The sequence below is a fragment of the Bos taurus genome, chromosome 27 (assembly GCF_002263795.3).
Source record: "Bos taurus isolate L1 Dominette 01449 registration number 42190680 breed Hereford chromosome 27, ARS-UCD2.0, whole genome shotgun sequence".
NCBI lineage: Eukaryota > Metazoa > Chordata > Mammalia > Artiodactyla > Bovidae > Bos > Bos taurus.
In genome coordinates, this window is record NC_037354.1 from 34,385,582 (window position 1) to 34,406,659 (window position 21,078).

At 36.4% G+C, this 21,078-nt stretch overlaps 1 protein-coding gene across 6 annotated transcripts in view; it reads left to right on the forward strand.

Annotated features, from left to right (window-relative positions):
* The window catches only part of ADAM32 (ADAM metallopeptidase domain 32), a 174,065-nt gene that overhangs the window by 139,455 nt on the left and 13,532 nt on the right, over nucleotides 1-21,078 (forward strand). For 4 of the 6 annotated variants that reach the window (XM_059882234.1, NM_001046250.1, XM_024986266.1 and 1 more), the window contains 2 exon segments: nucleotides 16,811-16,901; nucleotides 18,052-18,211. The exons of the other annotated variants lie outside the window; for them this stretch is intronic. In XM_059882234.1, coding sequence (XP_059738217.1) covers nucleotides 16,811-16,901; nucleotides 18,052-18,211 — 251 coding nt within the window. 6 annotated transcript variants of the gene reach the window in all.

Below are 21,078 nucleotides of genomic sequence, written 5' to 3' on the forward strand. Positions count from 1 at the left end.
GACGACAGAGGATGAGATGGCTGGATGGCATCACTGACTCGATGGACATGAGTTTGAGTGAACTCCGGGAGTTGGTGATGGACAGGGAGGCCTGGCATGCTGCAATTCATGGGGTCACAAAGAGTCAGATATTACTGAGCAACTGAACTGAACTGAACTGAAAATCATTATAAAAAACAATATTTGTACAATTATGTATAATATATGTACAGTTGACTGTGGAACCTACAGATATGGCGGGTCAGTGGTCCTATGCACTTTATGCAAAGGAATTTGATATCTGCAGGGGTCATAGAACCAATTCCCCTTGGATTTTGAAGGAGGTCTGTAACTTTTTAAATCATTCTCTTATGTTAAATGTCATGTGATATTTGATTCTTCATTATTATCAAAATTTGCTTTGATGTACAAACTTGTATCTAAATATTTGTAAACATTCTTGCTGTTTCTATAGATAGATCCCCAAAAGTAGAATTTTAGACTGTAAGGGAGTAATTCCTTTTATGATATTAACCTAAAAAATTTAAGTGCTTTCCAATGAGTTTCATAAATCTCCTCTATAGGAACAGGCATATAAAAAATTCTTCTTTCATTTCTTCTTCTCAAGTATAAGCACTATTTTTAATATTTGCTAACTTGATACGTAAGAGAAGGTTCTTCACTATACATTTTTTTTGGCCACTTGTAAGAATTATTTTTTAAATTGAAAGATACTTGCTTTATAATGTGTTGATTTCTGCTATACAACAATGTGAATAAACTATAAGTATACATATGTCCCTTCCTTCTTGAGCCTCACTCCACTCCTCCATTCCACTCCTCTAGGTCATCACAAAGCATTGAGTTGAGTTCCGTGTGCTATACAGCTGCTTCCTTCTACCAATCTATTTTACACATGGTAGTATATGTATGTCAACTCTACTCTCTCAGTTCTTCCTTCCTCTTCCCCCACTGTGTCCACAAGTTCATTCTCAGTCTGTGTGTCTGTCCTGCCTTGCAAACAGGTTCATTAGTACCAATTTTCAAGATTCCATATATATGGATTAGTATACAATATTCATTTTTTTCTTTTTGACTTACTTCACTCTGTATAACAGGCTCTAGTTCATCCACCTTACTACAACGGATTCAAATTTGTTTCTCATTATGGCTGAGTAATATTCCTTTGTATATATGTACTACAAATTCTTTATCCATTCATCTATTGATGGCTATCTAGGTTGCTTCCACATCTTAGCTACTGTAAATAGTGTGCAGTGAACTTTGGGGTACATGTGTCTTTTTGAGTTATGGTTTTTTCAGGGTATATGCCCAGTAGTGGAGTTGCTAGGTCATATGGTGGTTTTTTCCCTAGATTTTTAAGGAGTCTCCATACTGTTTTCCATAGTAGCTGTATAAATTTACATTCCCAATGACAGTGCAAGAGGGTTCTCTCTTACCCACATCCTCTCCAGCATTTATGTTTATGATGGTGATTATGTTTGTGATTATTTGGTGATGGCCATTCAGACTTGTGTACAGTGATACCTCACTGCAGTTTTGATTTGCATTTCTCTAATAATGAGCTTACTTCTTGGAAGAAAAGCTATGACAAACCTAGATAGCAGTTGAAAAGCAGAGAGATTACTTTGCTGATAAAGGTCCATTGAGTCAAAGCTGTGGTTTTTACCATAGTCATGTATGGATGTGAGAGTTGGATAATGAAGAAGGAAGGGTGAATGCTGAAGAACTGATGGTTTTGAACTGTAGTATTGGAGAAGACTTTTGAGAATCTCTTGGACAGCAAGGAGATCAAACTAGTCAATGCTAAAGGAAATCAGTCCTGAATATTCATTGGAAGGACTGATGCTGACGCTGAAGCTCCAGTACTTTGGCCACCTGATACAAAGAGCCAACTCATTGGAAAAGACCCTGATTCTGGGAAAGATTGAAGGCAGGAGGAAAAGGGGATGGCAGAGGATGAGATGGTTGGATGGCATCACCAACTCAATGGATATGGGTTTGAGAAAACACAGGGAGGTGGTGAAGGACAGGGAAGCCTGGTATGCTGTAGTTCATGGGATCACAAAGAGTCGGAAGTGACAAGCAACTGAACAACAACAACGATAATGAGCATGTTGAGCATCTTTTCATGTGTTTGTTGACCATCTGTATGTCTTTGGAGAAATGTCTGTTTAGGTCTTCTGCCCATTTTTTTATTGGGTTGTTTGTTCTTCTGGTATTTAGCTGCATGAGCTGCTTGTATATTTTGGAGATGAATCCCTTGTCAGTTGCTTCATTTGCAGTGATATCCATTCTGAGTATTGTCTTTTCATCTTGTTTAATGTTTCTTTTGCTGTACAAAAGCTTCTAAGTTTAATTAGATCTCATTTGTTTATTTTGTTTTTATTTCCATTACTCTAGGAGGTTAGTCAAAGAGGATCTTGCTGAGATTTTTATCAAAGAGTTCTCTATGTTTTCCTCTACGAGTTTTATAGTGTCTGGTCTTACAATTAGGTCTTTAATCCATTTTGAGTTTATTTTTGTGTATGGTGTTAGGAAGCGTTCGAATTTCATTCTTTTACATGCTGTCCAGTTTTTCCAGCACCACCTTTTGAAGAGGCCATCATCCTTTCTCCATTGTATATTCTTGCCCCCTTTTTCAAAGATAAGGTGCCCATAGGTATGTGAGTTTATTTCTGGGCTTTCTTTCTATCTTATTCCATTGATTTATGTATTTTTTTGTGTGCCAGTGCCATACTGTCTTGATTACTGTAGCTTTGTAGTATAGTCTTTGAAGTTAGGAAGACTGATTCCCCCAACTCCATTTTTCTCAGGATTTCTTTGACTATTGATTCATGGTCTTTTGTGTTTCTATACAAGTTGTAAATTTTTTCTGTTCTAGTTCTCTGAAAAATTACTTTGGTAATTTGATAGGAATCATTGAATTTGTTGATTGCTTTGGTAGTATAGTCATTTTCACAATATTGATTTTTCTAATTAAAAAACATAGTGTATCTCTCCATCTCTTTGTGTTCTTTGATTTCTTTCATAAGTATCTTATATGTTTCTGCATATAGGTCTTTTGTCTCCTTAGGTAGGTTTATTCCTAGGTATTTTATTCTTTTCGTTGAAATGGTGAGTGGGATTGTTTTTTTAATTTCTCTTTCTGATTTTTCGTTGTTAGTGTATAGGAATGCAAGAAATTTCAATATTAATTTTACATTCTGAGATTTTACTAAATTCATTGATTAACTCTAGTAATTTTCTGATGGTATCTTTAGGGTTTTCTATGTATAGTATCATGTTATCTGCAAAAAGTGAGAATTTTCCTTCTTGTTTTGCAGTCTTGATTCCTTTTATATATTTTTATTTTCTGATTGCAGTTGCTAGGACTCCCAGAACTATATTAAATAATAGTGGTGAGAATGGGCACCCTTCTCTCATTCTTGATCTTAGAAGAAGTGCTTTCAGGGTTTTACCATTGAGAATAATGTTTGCTGTGGGTTTGTTTTACATTGCTTCTATTATGTTGAGGTTAGGTTCCTTTCTTTGCCCACTTTCTGGAGTTTGTTTTTTTTTTAATCATAAATGGGTGTTGAATTTTGTCAAAAGCTTTCACTGCATGTATTAAGATTGTCATATGTTTTTTATCTTTCAATCTGTTAGTATGGTGTATCATTGATCAATTCACATATATTGAAGATTTCTTGAATCCTTGGGATAAACCTCCCTTGATCATAGTGTATGATCCATAGTGTATATCATAGTGTATTGTTGGATTCAGTTTTATAGTATTTTGTTGAGAATGTTTATCTGTGATATTGGTCTGCCCACAGTTTTCTTTTTTTGCAGTATCTTTTTCTGGTTTTGGTGTAAGGGTGATTGTGGCCTCATAGAATGAGGTTGGAAATGTTCTTCCCTCTGCAATTTTTTGGGTAGTTTGAGCATTTCTAAATGTTTGGTAGAATTCACCTGTGAGACCATCTGGCCCTGGGCTTTTGTTTGTTGGAAGATTTTGATCACAATTTCACAGTTTGTGATTGGTCTGCTCATATATTCTATTTTCCCCTTGTTCAGTCTTGGGAGGTTGTACTGTTCTAAAAATTTGTCCATTTCTTTGGGGTTATCTGTTTTATTGGCATATAGTTGCTCATTGTAGCCTCATATGATGTTTTTGTTTTTGTATTTCTGCATTGTCTATTGTAATTTCTTTTTCATTTCTAATTTTATTGTTTTGAGTCTTCCCTTTTTTCTTGATGAGTCTGGCTAATAGTTTTTCAATTTTGTTTATCTTCTCAAAGAACCAACTTTCAGTTGTACTGATCTTTGCTATTTTTTTTTCTTCATTTCTGCTCTAATCTTTATGATTTATTTCCTTCTACTAATTTTGGGAGTTCTTTGTTCTTCTTCTTCTAGTTTTTTTTAGGTATGTGGTTAGGTTGTTTATTTGATGTTTATCTCATTTCTTGAGGTAGGATTGTATTGCTATAAAACTCTCTTAGAACTGCTTTTGTTGTATCCCATAGGTTTTGGATAATTGTGTTTTTGTTGTCATTTCTAGGTATTTTTTGATTTCCTCATTGATTTCAGTGATCACTTGGTTGTTTAGAATTGTATTATTTAATCTCAGTGTTTGTGTTTTTTTTACAGTTTTTTTCCTGTAATTGATATCTTTTTTTTTTTGTAATTTATATCTAATCTCCTAGCATTTTAGTCAGAAAAGGTACTTGATACAATTTCAGTTTCTTAAATTTACTGATGCTTGATGTGATGCATGTGATCTATCCTGGAGATGTTCCATGTGCACTTGAGAAAATAGTGCATTCTGATGCTCTTGGGTAGAATGCCCTTCCCAGGTGGCACTAGTGGTTAAGAACCCTCCTGCCAATGCAGAGGATGTAAGACACAGGTTCGATCCCTGGGTTGGGAAGATCCCCTGGAGGAAGGCAGGGCAAGCCACTCCAGTATTCTTACATGGAGAATCCCATGGTCAGAGGAGCCTGGTGGGCTATAGTCCATAGGGTCACAAAGAGTAGAACATGACTGATGATGCATGTTCTCTAAATATCAATTAGGTTCATCTGGTCTAATGTGTCATTTAAGGCTTGTGTTTCCTTATTAATGTTCTGTCTGGATGATCTGGTATAAGTGGGATGTTAAACTCCCCACTATTATTTTGTTAATGTCAACTTCCTCTTTTATATCTGTTAGCATTTGCCTTCTGTATTGAGTTACTCCTGTGTTGGGTACATAAATATTTATAATTGTTATGTCTTCTTGTTTTGATCCCTTGATCATTATGTAGTGTTCTTTGTTTCTTGTAGTAGCCTTTATTTTAAAATATATTGTGTCTGATATGAGAATTGACACTCCAGCTTTCTTTTGACTTCCTTTTGCATGGACTATCTTTTTCCATCCCCCTTTGTTATGGTTCTAATTAAGTCTTCTTTGTCTGTTGCTGAGATTGAACATATATTCATGTGTTTAATATTGTATGTTGATCATAGAATTATCTGTTTCTGCCTTTTACCGATTGGGTTTCTACTTCCATGTGGTATATAAGCTGTGGTGTCATGTATATTATTCATTTTAAAAATATATAGTGGCTATTTTATTTTATTGATCCAACTATTCTCATCCCATTATAATATTGTTTTGCATTTTATAACTGTTGGTAAAAATCAAAGATTTATGTTGATATGTGTCAAATTTTCTAATTATTCCATTTTGGATTATTTATTCAAAATCCTTTGTTATTTTCAGGATAGTTTTATGTCTTCTTTACATGATGTTACACACTCCTTGTTTTAATTATTTACTTGTATCACATAGTTTTGTTACTGGTGTGATCAGAGGTCTTTTTCATTACAGTTACTATGTAGGAAAGTTAAGAATATTTGCCTATTCATTTTTATTCAGTCAACTTACTAAACTACAGAACATTATTGAAGTTTCTGGTAGACAATTATCTCTTGAAAATAGCGATAAAATTACCCTTTTATTTATAGTAGCTGTACTTTTAGTTATCTATATTGCTGTATTATATTGATGGGATCTTAAAGGAAAAATTAAAATCATAGGGGTTATTTTCTATGTACCTTGGAAGTCATCCTTGCCCTCTGACACAGTGTGTCTCAGATACACCTTGGGTTATTCAGTACCACTTATGTAATCAGTCACTTTTGAGAAGCTTTGGCACTTTTGAAAAGGGAGTGATATTCAAGACCACAATTAGATCCCTAAGAGTACACACTTTATTTTTTCACATAAGGACTTAAGACATACTAGAGATACACTGAGGTTACAATCTCCTGTTTTTAAAAAGCAGAATTATCCTTTTCTCAGAGAGGCTCATGGATTTTGGATGGTATGAAAGAATACATGGATCTTTAATCACACTTTTGCCATAAACAACTAGAAAGCTGGGAAGAAATGTATGAAACAGCAGTTTTCAGGTACTAGATAGTACGATAGGGCTTTGTTCCATGAGAGAAGGGAAACAAATGAGATGTGATTTCCCTGGTTCTCTTCCTGTTGTCAGATTTTGGACTGCTGTGCCTTGGGTAGACACGGGCATAGTAGGTTGAAGAGACAGAGATTGGAGTTAAGAGATTAAAGTAGGTAGAATTTTGGAGGCAGAGTTCCAGGGAAGAAGCACTGGTATGCAGAAACAGCTTCAGAAGTTTGCATAGCTGTCCCCATGGGCCTGTTGATGAATATCAAACCGTACAAGACCAGGCAAAGAATGACAAAACTATAAAGCTGAACAATTATCAGTGTTTACAGAAGGCTGGAGTTATCTGAGTTACAGTCAATCAGAGTGAAGCTATTTCTTTGAAAACCTGGGATATTCACTAGAGATCCCAGAAAAATCATGCTTTGCTGCTGCTGCTGCTGCTGAGTTGCTTCAGTCGTGTCTGACTCTGTGCGACCCCATAGACGGCAACCCACCAGGCTCCTCTGTCCCTGAGATTCTCCAGGCAAGAATGCTGGAGTGGGTTGCCATTCTATCAGTGGTTTTTTTTGGGGGGTGATTTTGCTCCCTAGAAGGCATCTGGAGGATATTTTCTAGTTGTCACACCAGTGGAGCTTCTGGATAGGGTGGGTAGAGGTCCTCACCACCCTGCTTGGCCAGAAAAACACCTACAGCAAAGAATTTTCTGGCCCCAAATGTCAATAGTGCTGAGGCTGAAGCTTTGTGGTACAAATAATGTGGATGCACGTCCTTGACAGTGATATGGGAAACTTGGTCTTTTGATTTCCATGAGAAAGGGCTACTAATTAAGGACTAAAAAATAAAGGGAATTTGGGGAAAATCTATGCAAGGTATGAATGGAAAAAAAGAATACAAATAAGCCAAGACTAGTGATAAAGGAGTGTTGAAAAAATATGGGAAGGAGGGTTTTCATACAACTAGCGTATATTTATTTTTGAATGACATAACCACAATATGTGCATTTCTTATGATGTTTTGAACTCCTAAGACACTCAGAAAGTGGATCTTTGGATTTTAAAACCAAGAAATCAGTAACAGAATAATAACTCTTATGTGTAGAAGTTATTTTGGTGTGGTGTAGTTGTGAAAGCCTTTAAAAGATAAATGAATAATTTTGCTTTTTTTTTTTTTCCAGAACAAGAATTGTAGTTGAAAATGTGTGGAAGGAAAGAATGTGTCTTATATTCCTTTACTGGATTTTCATTCTTTGCTAACAATCTTGGTGTAAAAAAAATCCATAGCTTCAGTCCTGGCTGGAAATTAGTCCTGACCTTAACAGGTTTCAGTGTGAGAGCTCTTTAGATATGTGCCTGCTCATTTGTAGTTATCTTTTCTGAGGTATTTCTTTTTCTCTGTGATGTTTGTTTCTGAGTTGTAACAAAGAAATTTCAGTTGAGTTGCATATGGTTTAGCTCCTAGCGTAACAGTTGCCTGAGCCTACTAACATTTATATCCCTGCCTGTAATGATTTACTTAAAAAATCTTTTATTTTGAAATATTTGTAGAATCTCAGGAAATGCATGTAAATGCACTGAATGATTGAGTTTTTACCACACGGAGCTTCTCATCTGTTACCCGTGAAAAGCATTTTATTCCTATCATTAGTTCTAGAGTGACCTAATAGTTGAACAAATGACCATGATCTAGAGCAAAAATATTAAGGGAATTTTAGAAAACTGAAGGTCCTTGAAAGGTTTATTTTGGGTGAAAAAATAGTCCTATACCTCAGTTAATTTAAGATTAAGGATATTTTTACTTAGTGCTTTGAAACTTAGTGCTTTTCTGTGTACAGTTCTTTTGTCTCCTTAGGTGAGTTTATTCCTAGATATTTAATTCTTTTTGTTGGAATGGTGAATGGGGTTGATTCCTTAATTTCTCATTCTGATTTTTCATTATTGATACATAGAAATGCAAATGATTTCTGTGTGTTGATTTTGTATACTGCAACTTTGCTAAATTCACTGATTGGCTCTAGTAAATTTCTGATACTATCTTTAGGGTTTTCTATGTACAGAATCATGTCATCTGCAGACAGTGAGAGCTTTACTTCTTTTCTGATCTGGATTGCTTTCTTTTTCTTCTCTGATTGCTGTAGCTAGGACTTCTAAAACTATGTTGAATGATAGTGGTGAAAGTGGACATCCTTGTCTTGTTTCTGATCTTAGGGAGAATGCTTTCCATTTTTTACCATTGAGAATAATGTTTGCTGTAGGCTTATCATATATGGCCTTTACTATGTTGAGGTAGGTTCCTTCTATGCCCATTTTTTGAAGAGTTTTAATCATAAACAGGTCCTGAATTTTTTTTTAAGGTCCTGAATTTTGTCAAAGGCTTTTTCTGCATCTATTGAAATAATCATATAGTTTTATCTTTTAATTTGTTAACATGGTGTATCAGATTGATTGATTTGCATATATTGAAGAATCCCTGCATTCCTGGAATAAACCCAACTTGATCATGCTGTATGAGCTTTCTGATGTGTTGCTGAATTTTGTTTGTTAAAATTGTGTTGAGGACTTTTGCATCTATGTTCGTCAGTGATATTAGCCTGTAGTTTTCTTTTTCTGTGTTGTCTTTGTCTGGTTTTGGTATCAGGGTGATGGTGGCCTCATAGAATGAGTTTGGAAGTGTTCCTTCCTCTGCAATTTTTTGAAAGAGTTTTAGAAGCATAGCCATTAGCTCTTCTCTAAATGTTTGATAGAATGCTCCTGTGAAGCCATCTGGTCCTGGGATTTTGTTTTTTGGGAGACTTTTGATCACAGCTTCAATTTCAGCACTTGTCATTGGGTTGCTCATAATTTTTATTTCTTCCTGGCTCAGTCTTGGAAGATTGAACTTTTCTAAGAACCTGTCAGTTTCTTCCAGGTTATCCACTTTATTGCCATATAGTTGTTCATAATAGTCTCTTATAAACCTTTGTATTTCTGCATTGTCTGTTGTAACCTATCCTTTTTCATTTTTAATTTTGTTGATTTGATTCTTCTCTTTTTTTTCTTGATGAGTCTGGCTAAAGGTTGGTCAATTTTATCTTCTCAAAGAACCAGCTTTTAGTTTTATTAGTCTTTAATAGTGTTTCTTTCATTTCTTTTTCATTTATTTGTGCTTGGATTTTTTAAAAATTTATTTATTTATTTAAATTTTATTTTATTTAACTTTACAATATTGCATTGGTTTTGCCATATATCAAAATGAATCTGCCACAGGTATACATGTGTTCCCCATCCTGAACCCTCCTCCCTCCTCCCTCCCCATACCATCCCTGTGCTTGGATCTTTATGATTTCTTTTCTTTTACTAATTTTTGGGTCTTTTTGTTCTTCTTTTTCCAGTTGTTTTAGATGTAAAGTTAGGCTGTCTATTCAATGTTTTTCTTGTTTCTTGAGGTAGGATTGTATTGCTATAAACTTCTCTCTTAGGACTGATTTTGTTGCTTCCCATAGGTTTTGAGTTTTCATTTTTTCATTGTCATTTGTTTCTAGAATTTTTAAAATTTCCCTTTTGATTTCTTCAGTAACCTGTTGGTTATTTAGAAACGTGCTGTTTAATCTCCATGTGTTTGTGTTTCTTACAGTTTTTTCCTTGTAATTGATATCTAGTCTCAGAGTGTTGTGGTTGGCGAAGATGCTTGATATGATTTCAATTTTCTTAAATTTACTGAGGTTTGATTTGTGACCCAAGATGTCTATCCTGGAGAATGTTCCATGTGCACTTTAGAGGAATGTGTATTCTTCTGCATTTGGATGCTATGTCCTGAAGATGTCAACGAGATTCATCTCATCTAATATATCATTTAAGACTTGTGTTTCCTTATTAATTTTCTGTTTTGGTGGTCTGTCCATTGGTGTGAATGGGGGAGTAAAGTCTCCTACTCTTATTGTGTTACTGTGAATTTCTCCTTTGTGTTTGTTAGTGTTTTATGTATTGAGGTGCACCTATGTTGTGTGCATAGGAGTTATAATTGTTATGTCTTCCTCTTGGATTGATCCCTTGATCATTATGTAGTGTTCTTCCTTATCTCTTGTAATCTTAATTTTAAGGTCTATTTTGTCTGATGTGAGGATTGCTACTCCTGCTTTCTTTTGCTTCACATTTGCATGGAATATATTTTTCCATCCTCTCACTTTCAGTCTGTATGTGTCTTGAGGTCTGAAGTGGTTTTCTTGTACACAGCATATATATGGGTTTTGTTTTTGTATCCATTCAACCAGTCTGTGTCTTTTGGTTGGAGCATTTAATCCATTTACATTTAAAGTAGTTATTGATATAGATATTCCTATTGCCCTTTTCTTAATTGCTTGGGGTTGATTTTATAGATCTTTTTTCTTCTCTTGTATTTCTTGACTATATAAGTTCACTTAGTGTTTGTTGTGAAGCTGGTTTGGTTGCACTGAATTCTCTTAACTTTTACTTGTCTGAAAAGCTTTTTATTTCTCCATCAGTTTTGAATGAGAGATCCTTGCCGGGTACAGTAATCTTGGTTGTGGATTTTTCCCATTCAGTACTTTAAATATATCCTGCCATTCCCTTCTGGCCTACAGAGTTTCTGCTGAAAGATCAGCTGTTAAGCGTGTGGGTTTTCCCTTGTATGTTACTTGTTGCTTTTCCCTTGCTGCTTTTAATATTCTTTCTTTGTGTTTAGTCTTTTTAAGTTTGATAAGTATGTGTCTTGATGTGTTTCTCCTTGTGTTTATCCTGTATGGGACTCTTTGTGCCTCTTGGACTTGACTGTTTCCCTTTCCATGTTCGGGAAATTTTCAACCATCTCTTCAAAAATTTTCTCATACACTTGCTTTCTCTCTTCTTCTTCTAGGACCCCTGTAATTCAAATGTTGGTGCATTTGATATTGCCCCAGTCCATGGGGTCGCGAAGAGTCGGACACGACTGAGCGACTTCACTTTCACTTTTCGCTTTCATGCATTGGAGAAGGAAATGGCAACCCACTCCAGTGTTCTTACCTGGAGAATCCCAGGGATGGGGGCTGCTGATTATGGGGTCGCACAGAGTCGGACACGACTGAAGTGACTTAGCAGCAGCAGCAGCAGCAGCAGCAGAGGTCTCTGAGACTATCCTCAGTTCTTTTCATTCTTTTTACTTTATTCTGCTCTTCAGAAGTTATTTTCAGCATTTTATCTTCCAGCTCACTGATTCATTCTTCTGCTTCAGATATTCTGCTCTTGATTCATTCTAGATCATTTTTAACTTCAATCATTGTGTGTCTCTGCATGTTCATTCTTTAATTCTTCTAGGTCTTTGTTAATTGATTCTTGAATTTTTCTCCATTTTGCTTTCAAGGTTTACTATCAGTTATCTGAATTCTTTTTCAGATAGCTTGCCTCTTTCCTCTTCATTTATTTGGACTTCTGTGTTTTTAGTTTGTTTCTTCATTTGTGTAGTAGTTCTCTGCCTTTTCATTTTCTAACTTATTGTGTTTGAGGTCTCCTTTTCTAGGTTTCAAGGTTGAATTCTTTCTTCCTTTTGGTGTCTGCCCTGTAAGATTGATCCAGTGGTTTGTGTAAATTTCTTATAGGGTGAGATTTGTGCTGAATTTTTGTTTATTGTTTTTCCTCTGATGGGCAAGGCTGAGAGAGGCGGTAATCCTGTCTTCTGATGATTTTGTTAGTATTTTTGTTTTGTTTGTTGTTTGGATGAGGAGTCCTGCACAGGGTGCTTTGGTGGTTGGGTGATGTTGGGTATTGTATTCCAGTGGTTTCCTTTGTGTGAATTCTCACTATTTGATACCCCTTAGGGTTAGTTCTCTGGTAGTCTAGCATCTTGGAGTCAGTGCTCCCACTCCAAAGGCTCAGGGCTTGATCTCAGGAACAAAGTTTCCACAAGTGGTTTGTTATGGCATTAAGTGAGATAAAAACAAATATCAAAAAATGAGAAACCAAAGTTGGACCCCAGACAAATGGCAGTTACAAAATCAGGCAAATAATAATCGAAATTATGGAATATTCACATATACATATATACCCATGAGCAAAGTCAAAACATTCCAACAACAATAAAGTACAATAGATTGACTCGGTGAACAACAGAAATAAAAAATTATATTTACTAATTAAGAACAAAACTAACTAAAGCACAAACTGGAAAACAAAACTAAAGCAAAGTGCCAAGTGGGAAATAAAGGAATTAAAAAAACAAACAAACTAACAAATGTGTTGAGAGGAAAGGAAAGAAAGAAAAGAGAGAAAGAATAGATATGCAAAGTTAAATAGAGGCAGATCAAGAAGATTTATATAAAAGATTCACTGCAAGGGCAAAAGAGCAGTACGAAAGGCAAACAAAGGAATAAATGTAGAAAGAATATAATAGATTTTAAAAAATTAAAAGTTAAAATTATAAAAAAGAGGAAAAAAAAAGAGAGAAGAAAAAGAAATGGAATAAAAGGAAAACTCCACAGAACTACAAAGGCCCAATGTAGAGGCAGAGGTTAATAACAACAGTAAAAAGTGTGACTGAATATACATATATACATATACACCCATAAGCAAAATAAAAACAGTCCAACAAAAATAAAGGGCAATAGTTAGACCTGGCAAACAAAGGAAACCAAAAATTATGTCTACCAGAACAAAAGTAACTGAAGCATAAACTGGAAAACAAAACTAAACCAAGGTGCCAATTGGGGTATAAAGCAATGAAAATAAAACAAACAAATATGTTGAAACTAAAGGAAAGAAATAAAAGAAAGAAAGAATAGATATGTAGAGTTAAATAGAGGTAGATAAATAAGATTTATATATATTAAAATTAACTGCAAGGGGAAAAGAACAGTAGGAAAAGCAAACAAAGGAATAAATTTAGAAAAAATAATAATAGGTTTAAAATATTAAATTAAAAAAGAGAAAAGGAAAAAAAAAAAAAAAAAACCCAAACTGTCCAGAACTGCAAAAGCCCAACAACGAGGCAGAAGTTTATAACAACAATGAAAAAATTTGAATGAGGGGAAAAAAAAAAAAGCTCAAAAGCTTAGTTAGATTTCAAGTGCCAATAAAATCTAACAACTACAATGCGGGGGCAGGGGAGGGAAAAAAAGAGGAAAAATCCAAAATAATCTACAGAACAAGTCAAAACACAAGAATAATAAATGTTTTTCTTGAGTCACTGCTGTCAGCGTCCTTTCCCTCGCTGGGAGTCACAGTCTGCCTCACCTCCCTAGGATGCCCTCCAACACTGTGCTGGTCTCAGGACCTGCTGTGGGGGCAGCTCAGATTCTAATCTGCTCCTACTCCTGTGTGTTCTTGCCTCCAATGTCCACAGCTGTCAGAACTAGTGTGTTTTCTTTTGTGGGAGCTCTCAATGTCCTTTTACATATGTTCCATAGACACAGAGTCTGCCTAGTTGATCATGAGAATTTAATCTGCAGCTTGTACAGCTGGTGGGAGGGTTTTGGGTCTTCTTCCTTAGCCACACTGTCCCTGGGTTTCAACTGTGGTTTTATTTCCACCTCTGCATATTGGTCGTCTACTGGGGTTTGCTCCTGAGGCTGCCCTGGAAGACTTGGGCCTGCCCCAGTGAGGGCCAGGTGTGGAGGTGGTGCAGCTGCTTGGCTTGCAGGGGTTCTGGCAGCACCAGGTACTCAGCAGAGTTGGCGGCTAGGGTAGCAGGAAATATAGTCCTCTAGAAGGGTGGATATGGGAAAATTATTTTTAATAGTATAAACAATATAGAAGAAATAATGGAGTTAAATCATTGTCAACAGATGCTAAAACTAGTGGGTGAAACTCTTATGAGGACCCAGATACTTACATATGTCCATATTACATACACAAGTTGTCTCCTCCAATGGAACCGTTACAACTTACAGTGGAAAAAACTTGGAAGACATCACCTAAACGAAGTGATCCAAATGTGACAACACAATGACATCATGTGTAGCTAGCAAAGTAATGCTCAAGATCCTCCAAGCCACGCTTCAACAGTACGTGAACAGTGAACTTCCAGATGTTCAAGGTGGATTTAGAAAAGGCAGAGGAACCAGAGATCAAATTGCCAACATTTGTTGGACCCTAGAAAAAGCAAGAGAGTTCCAGAAAAACATCTACTTCTGCTTTATTGACTATGCCCAAGCCCATGACTGTGTGGATCACAACAAACTGTTGAAAATTCTTAAAGAGATGGGAATACCAGACCACCTGACCTACCTCCTGAGAAATCTGTATGCTGGTCAGGAAGTAACAGTTAGAACTCGACATGGAACAACAGACTGGTTCCAAATCAGGAAAGGAGTATGTCCAGGCTGTATATTGTCACCCTGCTTATTTAACTTATATGCAGAGTACATCATGTGAACTACCAGGCTGGATGAAGCACAAGTTGGAATCAAGATTGCCGGGAGAAATATCAATAACATCGGATATGCAGATGACACCACCCTTACGGCAGAAAAGGAAGAAGAACTAAAGACCCTCGATGAAAGTGAAAGAGGAGAGGGAAAAAGCTGGCTTAAAATTCAACATTCAGGAAACTAGGATTATGGCATCCGGTCCCATCACTTTTGGTAAGTAGATGGTGAAGCCATGGAAACAGTGAGAGACTTCATTTTTAGTTGGGGGGGGGGTTCCAAAATCACTGCAGATGGTGACTGCAGCCATGAAATTAAAAGATGCTTGCTCCTTGGAAGAAAAGTTATGACCAAACTAGACAGCATATTCAAAAGCAGACACATTACTTTGCCAACAAAGGTCTGTCTAGTCAAAGCTATGGTTTTTCCAGTAGTCATGTATGTATGTGAGAGTTGGACTATAGAAAAAACTGAGCACCGAAGAATTGATGCTTTTGAATTGTGGTGTTGGGAAGACTTCAGAGTCTCTTGGACTGCAAGGAGATCCAACCAGTCCATCCTAAAGGAAACCAGTCCTGAATATTCATTGGAAGGACTGATGCTGAAGCTGAAACTCCCAATACTCTGGCCACCTGATGCGAAGAACTGACTCACTGGAAAAGACCCTGATGCTGGGAAAGATTGAAGGCAGGAGGAGAAGGGGACAACAGAGGATGAGGTGATTGGATGGCATGACTGACTTGATGGGCATGAGTTTGAGTAAGCTCCGGGAGTTGGTGATGGACAGGGAAGCTTGGTGTGCGGCAGTCAACGGGATCACACAGAGTTGGACATGACTGAGTGACTGAACTGAACTGACAACATGTGTCTCTTGAGAAAGGCAATATTATTTCAGTGAGATATTGGGTTGGCCCAAAATTCATTCTGGTTTTTCTGTAAGATGTTCTAGAAAAGCATGAATGGACTTTTTGGCCAAGCCAGTATTTCAGAGTAAACACACACACACACACACACACACACTACAACATGAAAGTGATATGACAGAAGCTAGGGCAGTGGAAACCGCAAACAGAACACTTTTTTCCATGTATATCTTAGCCATGGAATACAGGAATTAGAATCACATTCTTAAATTGAGATGTTAGAAATTGAGAGGTGTTTTATATCATTTTCAGGAGTAGCATAGCCTAGTGGTCAAGGGCAGAGACTGAAACCAGATTTCTTTGGTTTAAATTGTCTCCACCACTTACTAGCCATGTGACTTTTGGCAAGTTAAATATCTATGCCTCCAGGTTATTCATCTTTAGAGTGGGAATAATAATTGTCCCAACCTTACAGGACTGTTGTGAGGGTTTGAGTAAATCAATGTAAAGTGCTGAGAATGGAGGCTCACACATTGGCAAGCACCATAAAGCTGTTCCTATCGTTAATTAGTTAATTACAAAGATTATCTGATACTCTCTTGGAATACAAAAAACTTTTGCTTAAAAATCAAACAAACAAAAACTAATGAAGTAAACAAACGATCCTGGTCAAGGGCAGTGCTATGCTGTTAAATGTTTACCAAGTAGCTTGAGGAAGCATAAAGTCCTCATCTATGTATACAGATACTTCAGACCACCACATGATGTTACTGAAAATGAAGATGGGAAGAAGTGTACACAGTCCTCCTTGCAAGCTGATACTGTCTGGCTCTAACACACCGCTGGAATGGTGTCATTTTCAATAGAATTTAAGTAGATGGTTCTGGAATTGCACGCTAAATTTTCAGGTGGACATTTGAAGGTGTTAAGTTTTCCAGATATTTCAAATATTGTGAGCCTCACTTTATAGCTCCTTTTTAGCATGTGTGTGCATCTGTGCCTACTTTAGGCTAAGAAACCAAGCATTTGATTTGTAGAATTATCTCTGTAAATAAATCAAAGAAACAAAATTACACTAGATGAAAATACCAGAGTAAGCCTGATGATCCATCAGATAATTTTGCTTTCTATGAGAAAACATTTTTAAATGACTATCTGAATTTAAAAAAATGATTCTAGGTGTGCACTTCCAGGATGATATGCAATTGTACTGAAGGCTACGCACCTCCAAATTGTACCACGAGAGCCAGAATATCGCCTGGGGCACAGGGCAAGTATCTATTTCTTTTATATATCCAGTTAATAGAATCGTCAAATTACTTGCCTTCACAAAAACATAGTTAGGTTTTTGCCACTTAGAAAGAAACCAATATTTGTAATTAAAAGGTAAACAAATAGGCTTCCAAAAGAAATAGAAACCAATATGCTTTCTTAATCTTGCTTTTTTCCCCCTAATATTAACTTTTCAATATGACTGAAGCTGAGTATCTTTTAAAATTTTTATTTACTTGTGTCTGACTTTCTCCTTTAAATTATCCTTCAACTCTTTCCCACGTTTATGGTTGATCCTGTGATCTGAGCTCTATACCAGCAACACAGCCTGTGTCTAGCACTAATATGTGTCTGTTATAGAAGAAATAAAGGAAGTAGAAGATAAACCTTTAGTCTGAAGGAGTTTTCAGTTTAAATGATAAAAATCTATTAATTGCTGTTAAAGAGATGACAGAAGGAGGCTAAAACAGTATTCTGTTTGTCATGACTTTAGTTTTTGTCATTCATCCACTGATTTAGCAATATTTCTTGAATTCCTAATGTATATGCCAGATGCTTATCATATGACGCTAGGCATGTACAGATAGTAAAACAAAGCCTCACTCCTCATGGAACTGAAAGAATACCCAGTGCTAATTAGTTGCAGAATTAGAGTTAGGGATCATGTCTCCTATTTTTTATGCCTGTGCCATTCTAGTAACACAGCAATGACTCCATAGGTAAAAACAGATCCCCAGTGTTGGAGAGCCAGCACTCTAATAAAGATAAATAAGATATGCACAGATATAGTAGAATTCTGTGATAATGCACCTTGTAATAATGCACGTTTGTTGGTTATATGTCTCTGAAGTTGTGGGGTTCTACTTATACTGGGATTTTGCTGTAGCTGCTGTATAAGGTAGAATACATTAGAACTTCCTGGAATTTAGTGTCTGTTCTTTTAGAATGAGAGTTTATAGAGATAGTCTTAAATATTATGATTCTATCATTATTTTTATTCATTTATTTTAATTAGAGGCTAATTATTATTATTTTTCATTGTTACTTGAATTATGATTAAAATTAAGAACATTGTGATAAGTTTGCTGTAACTTAAAAGTATACAGCTTAATTTTTTTCTCTGATTTTTTATGTATGTTTATTTTTAGATTTACTCACGAAAAGAACTTCTGAGAAGGGCGGGGAGAAGCAGTGGCTTTTGGCTATCTACATTGCTTTACCTGTTCTCGTTGTAGCAACCATAATAGTTGCTTCATGGAAGCTTTCGAAAAAGTGGTTTAGCAAGAAAGAGGAATCCCAAAGTAGTGGGTAAATTAAATTTGTGTTCTGAAGTTAAACCATTTAAATCTAGTCAGATGTAAGGCAATATTATGAACAGCAACAGTACTTCACATTTTATAGGAATTTTGAATGCTACATCAATATCTCATTTAATTGTTTGAGATAGTTTTGGATATCCTTATTTTAAAGTTTCAAAAAGTTCAGAATCTGGTTTAATAACTTGCCAATGTTATTGCCTCGGTAATTGAGACAGGAAGAGTGGAAATGCATCCACATATGTTGCTTTCACATGCCCAGTGGTTCTCGTTTCTATTATATACAAGCTAAACTTTTCCAATATATCATGGCTTTCTCTTTGTTGAAATTTCTGCTTTATATACTCTGAAAGTGTTGGCCATTTAGTCATGTCCTACTTTAGTCATGTCCTACTGTTCACAATCCTGTGGACTGTAGCCCACCAGGTTCCTCTGTCCATAGGATTCTCCATGCAGGAATACTGGAGTGGGCTGCCATTCCCTTCTCCAGGGAGTCTTCTTGACCCAGGGATCGAACCTGGGTCTTGCTGCGCATTGCAGGCAGAGTCTTTACCATTTGAGCCACCAGGCAGTGAATAAATATATAACATTCAGTGTAGTTATATATTCTTGGTGTATTTTCTTTTCATCATTAACAATAGTATCTTAAATTCTATTTTTACTCTTTTATATTGTTGTATCCCAACTTGCTTTATGCAAGTTAGATTTACCTATTACATATTTTTCATCCCTTATTTTCAATCTTTCTTAGATTTTAGTTGATATCCTATAAACAGCCTTTATATGAAAAATATAGTAGTAGAGTTTTCATATTTATATGCTTAATGTATGATCACAGATATTCATGTTGAAATTTACCATCTTATTTTCTTCCTACTTACTATCCTCTTTTTTGGCATTATTTCCTTTTCCCCAATTCCATTTTTTATTATGATTTTTCTGGCTTCTTTTACTATTTTGTACATTTTAAATTCTGTTTTTATTGTTTTAATGGTTTTTGGTAACTTGTATTTGTAGCAAATGTTATATATATACAATGTCTTAATTTAATCATTATATGTAGTCTTCTGAATAAGACAAGGATCTTGGCCTTGTAACACTAATCTATCTTTTTTGATCTATTTATCATTTGGTTTTTCAGTTTCCTCCAAATAAATTTTGTGTTTTTTTATAATTATCATTGTTATATTTAGTTACCATTTATTAGAATTTCCTGTTACATTTTCCAGATTCTTTGCTTTACCATTCCTTTCTTTTAAATTTAGTTCTGAGATAATTTAAGAAATATAAAAGGCTTCCCTCTTAGCTCAGTTGGTAAAGAATCTGCCTGCAATGCAGGAGACTCTGGTTCTATCCCTGGGTTGGGAAGATGCCCTGAAGAAGGAAATGGCAACTCACTCCAGTATTCTTGCCTGGAGAATCCCATTGTCAGAGGAGCCTGGCAGGCTACAGTTCATGGGGTCGCAAGAGTTGGACACAACTTAGTGACTAAACCACCACCAAGAAATATAAAAAGTTGCAAAAGTGGCATAGAGTTTCTTGGCTCTATCACTTCAGTTCAGTTCAGTTCAGTCGCTCAGTCATGGCCGACTCTTTGTGACCCCATGAATCGCAGCACGCCAGGCCTCCCTGTCCATCACCAACTCCCGGAGTTCACTCAGACTCATGTCCATCGAGTCACTTAGGTTTTATCAATGATAGCATCTTACATTAACTGAATTTTCACAGCCAGGGGACTGGTATTAGTATAGTTTTATCAGTTAAACTATAGGCCTTAAAGCTCAGCATTTAGAAAACTAAGATCATGGCATCTGGTCCCATCACGTAGATGGGGAAACAGTGGAAACAGTGGCTGACTTTATTTTTTGGGGCTCCAAAATCACTGCAGATGGTGATTGCAGCTATAAAATTAAAAGATGCTTACTCCTTGGAAGAAAAGTTATGACCAACCTAGATAGCATATTCAAAAGCAGAGACATTACTTTGCCAACAAAGGTCCGTCTAGTCAAGGCTATGGTTTTTCCAGTAGTCATGAATGGATGTGAGAGTTGAACTATAAAAAAGCTGAGCACCGAAGAATTGATGCTTTTGAATTGTGGTGTTGGAGAAGACTCTTGAGAGTCTCTTGGACCACAAGGAGATCCAACCAGTCCATCCTAAAGGAAACCAGTCCTGAATATTCATTGGAAGGACTGATGCTGAAGTTGAAACTCCAGTACTTTGGCCACCTGATGCGAAGAACTGACTCATTGGAAAAGACCCTGATTCTGGGAAAGATTGAAGGTGGGAGAAGAAGGGGATGATTGAGGATGAGATGGTTGGATGGCATCACTGACTCGATGGGCATGAGTTTGAGTAAGCTCCAGGAGTTGGTGATGGACAGGGAGGCCTGGCGTGCTTTGGTTCGTGGGGTCACAAAGAGTCGGACCTGACTGAGCGACTGAACTGAACTGATAGACCTTATTCATATTCACCAGTGTTTACACACATATATATAGTCCATGGGGTGGTTACAAAGAGTCAAACATTACTGAGAGACTTGCACTTATTTTTTGAGTGTGTGTGTGTGTGTGTGTGTGTGTGTGTGTGTGTGTATACATTTTTTTCCCCATGGATCACAGCCTTGTGGTGAAGGGGCTTGCATAACTCAATGAAATGCTGTTCAAGCCCACACAAGACAGATAGGTCATAGTGTAGAGTTCTGTTAAATTCTGGTACACTGGGGGAGGAAATGGCAAACCCACTCCAGTGTTCTCAGTGTGAGAACCCCATGAACAGTATGAAAAAGCAAAAATGTATGACACTGGAAGATAAGCCCCCCTGGTCAGAAGGTGTCCAATATGCTACTTGGGAAGAGCG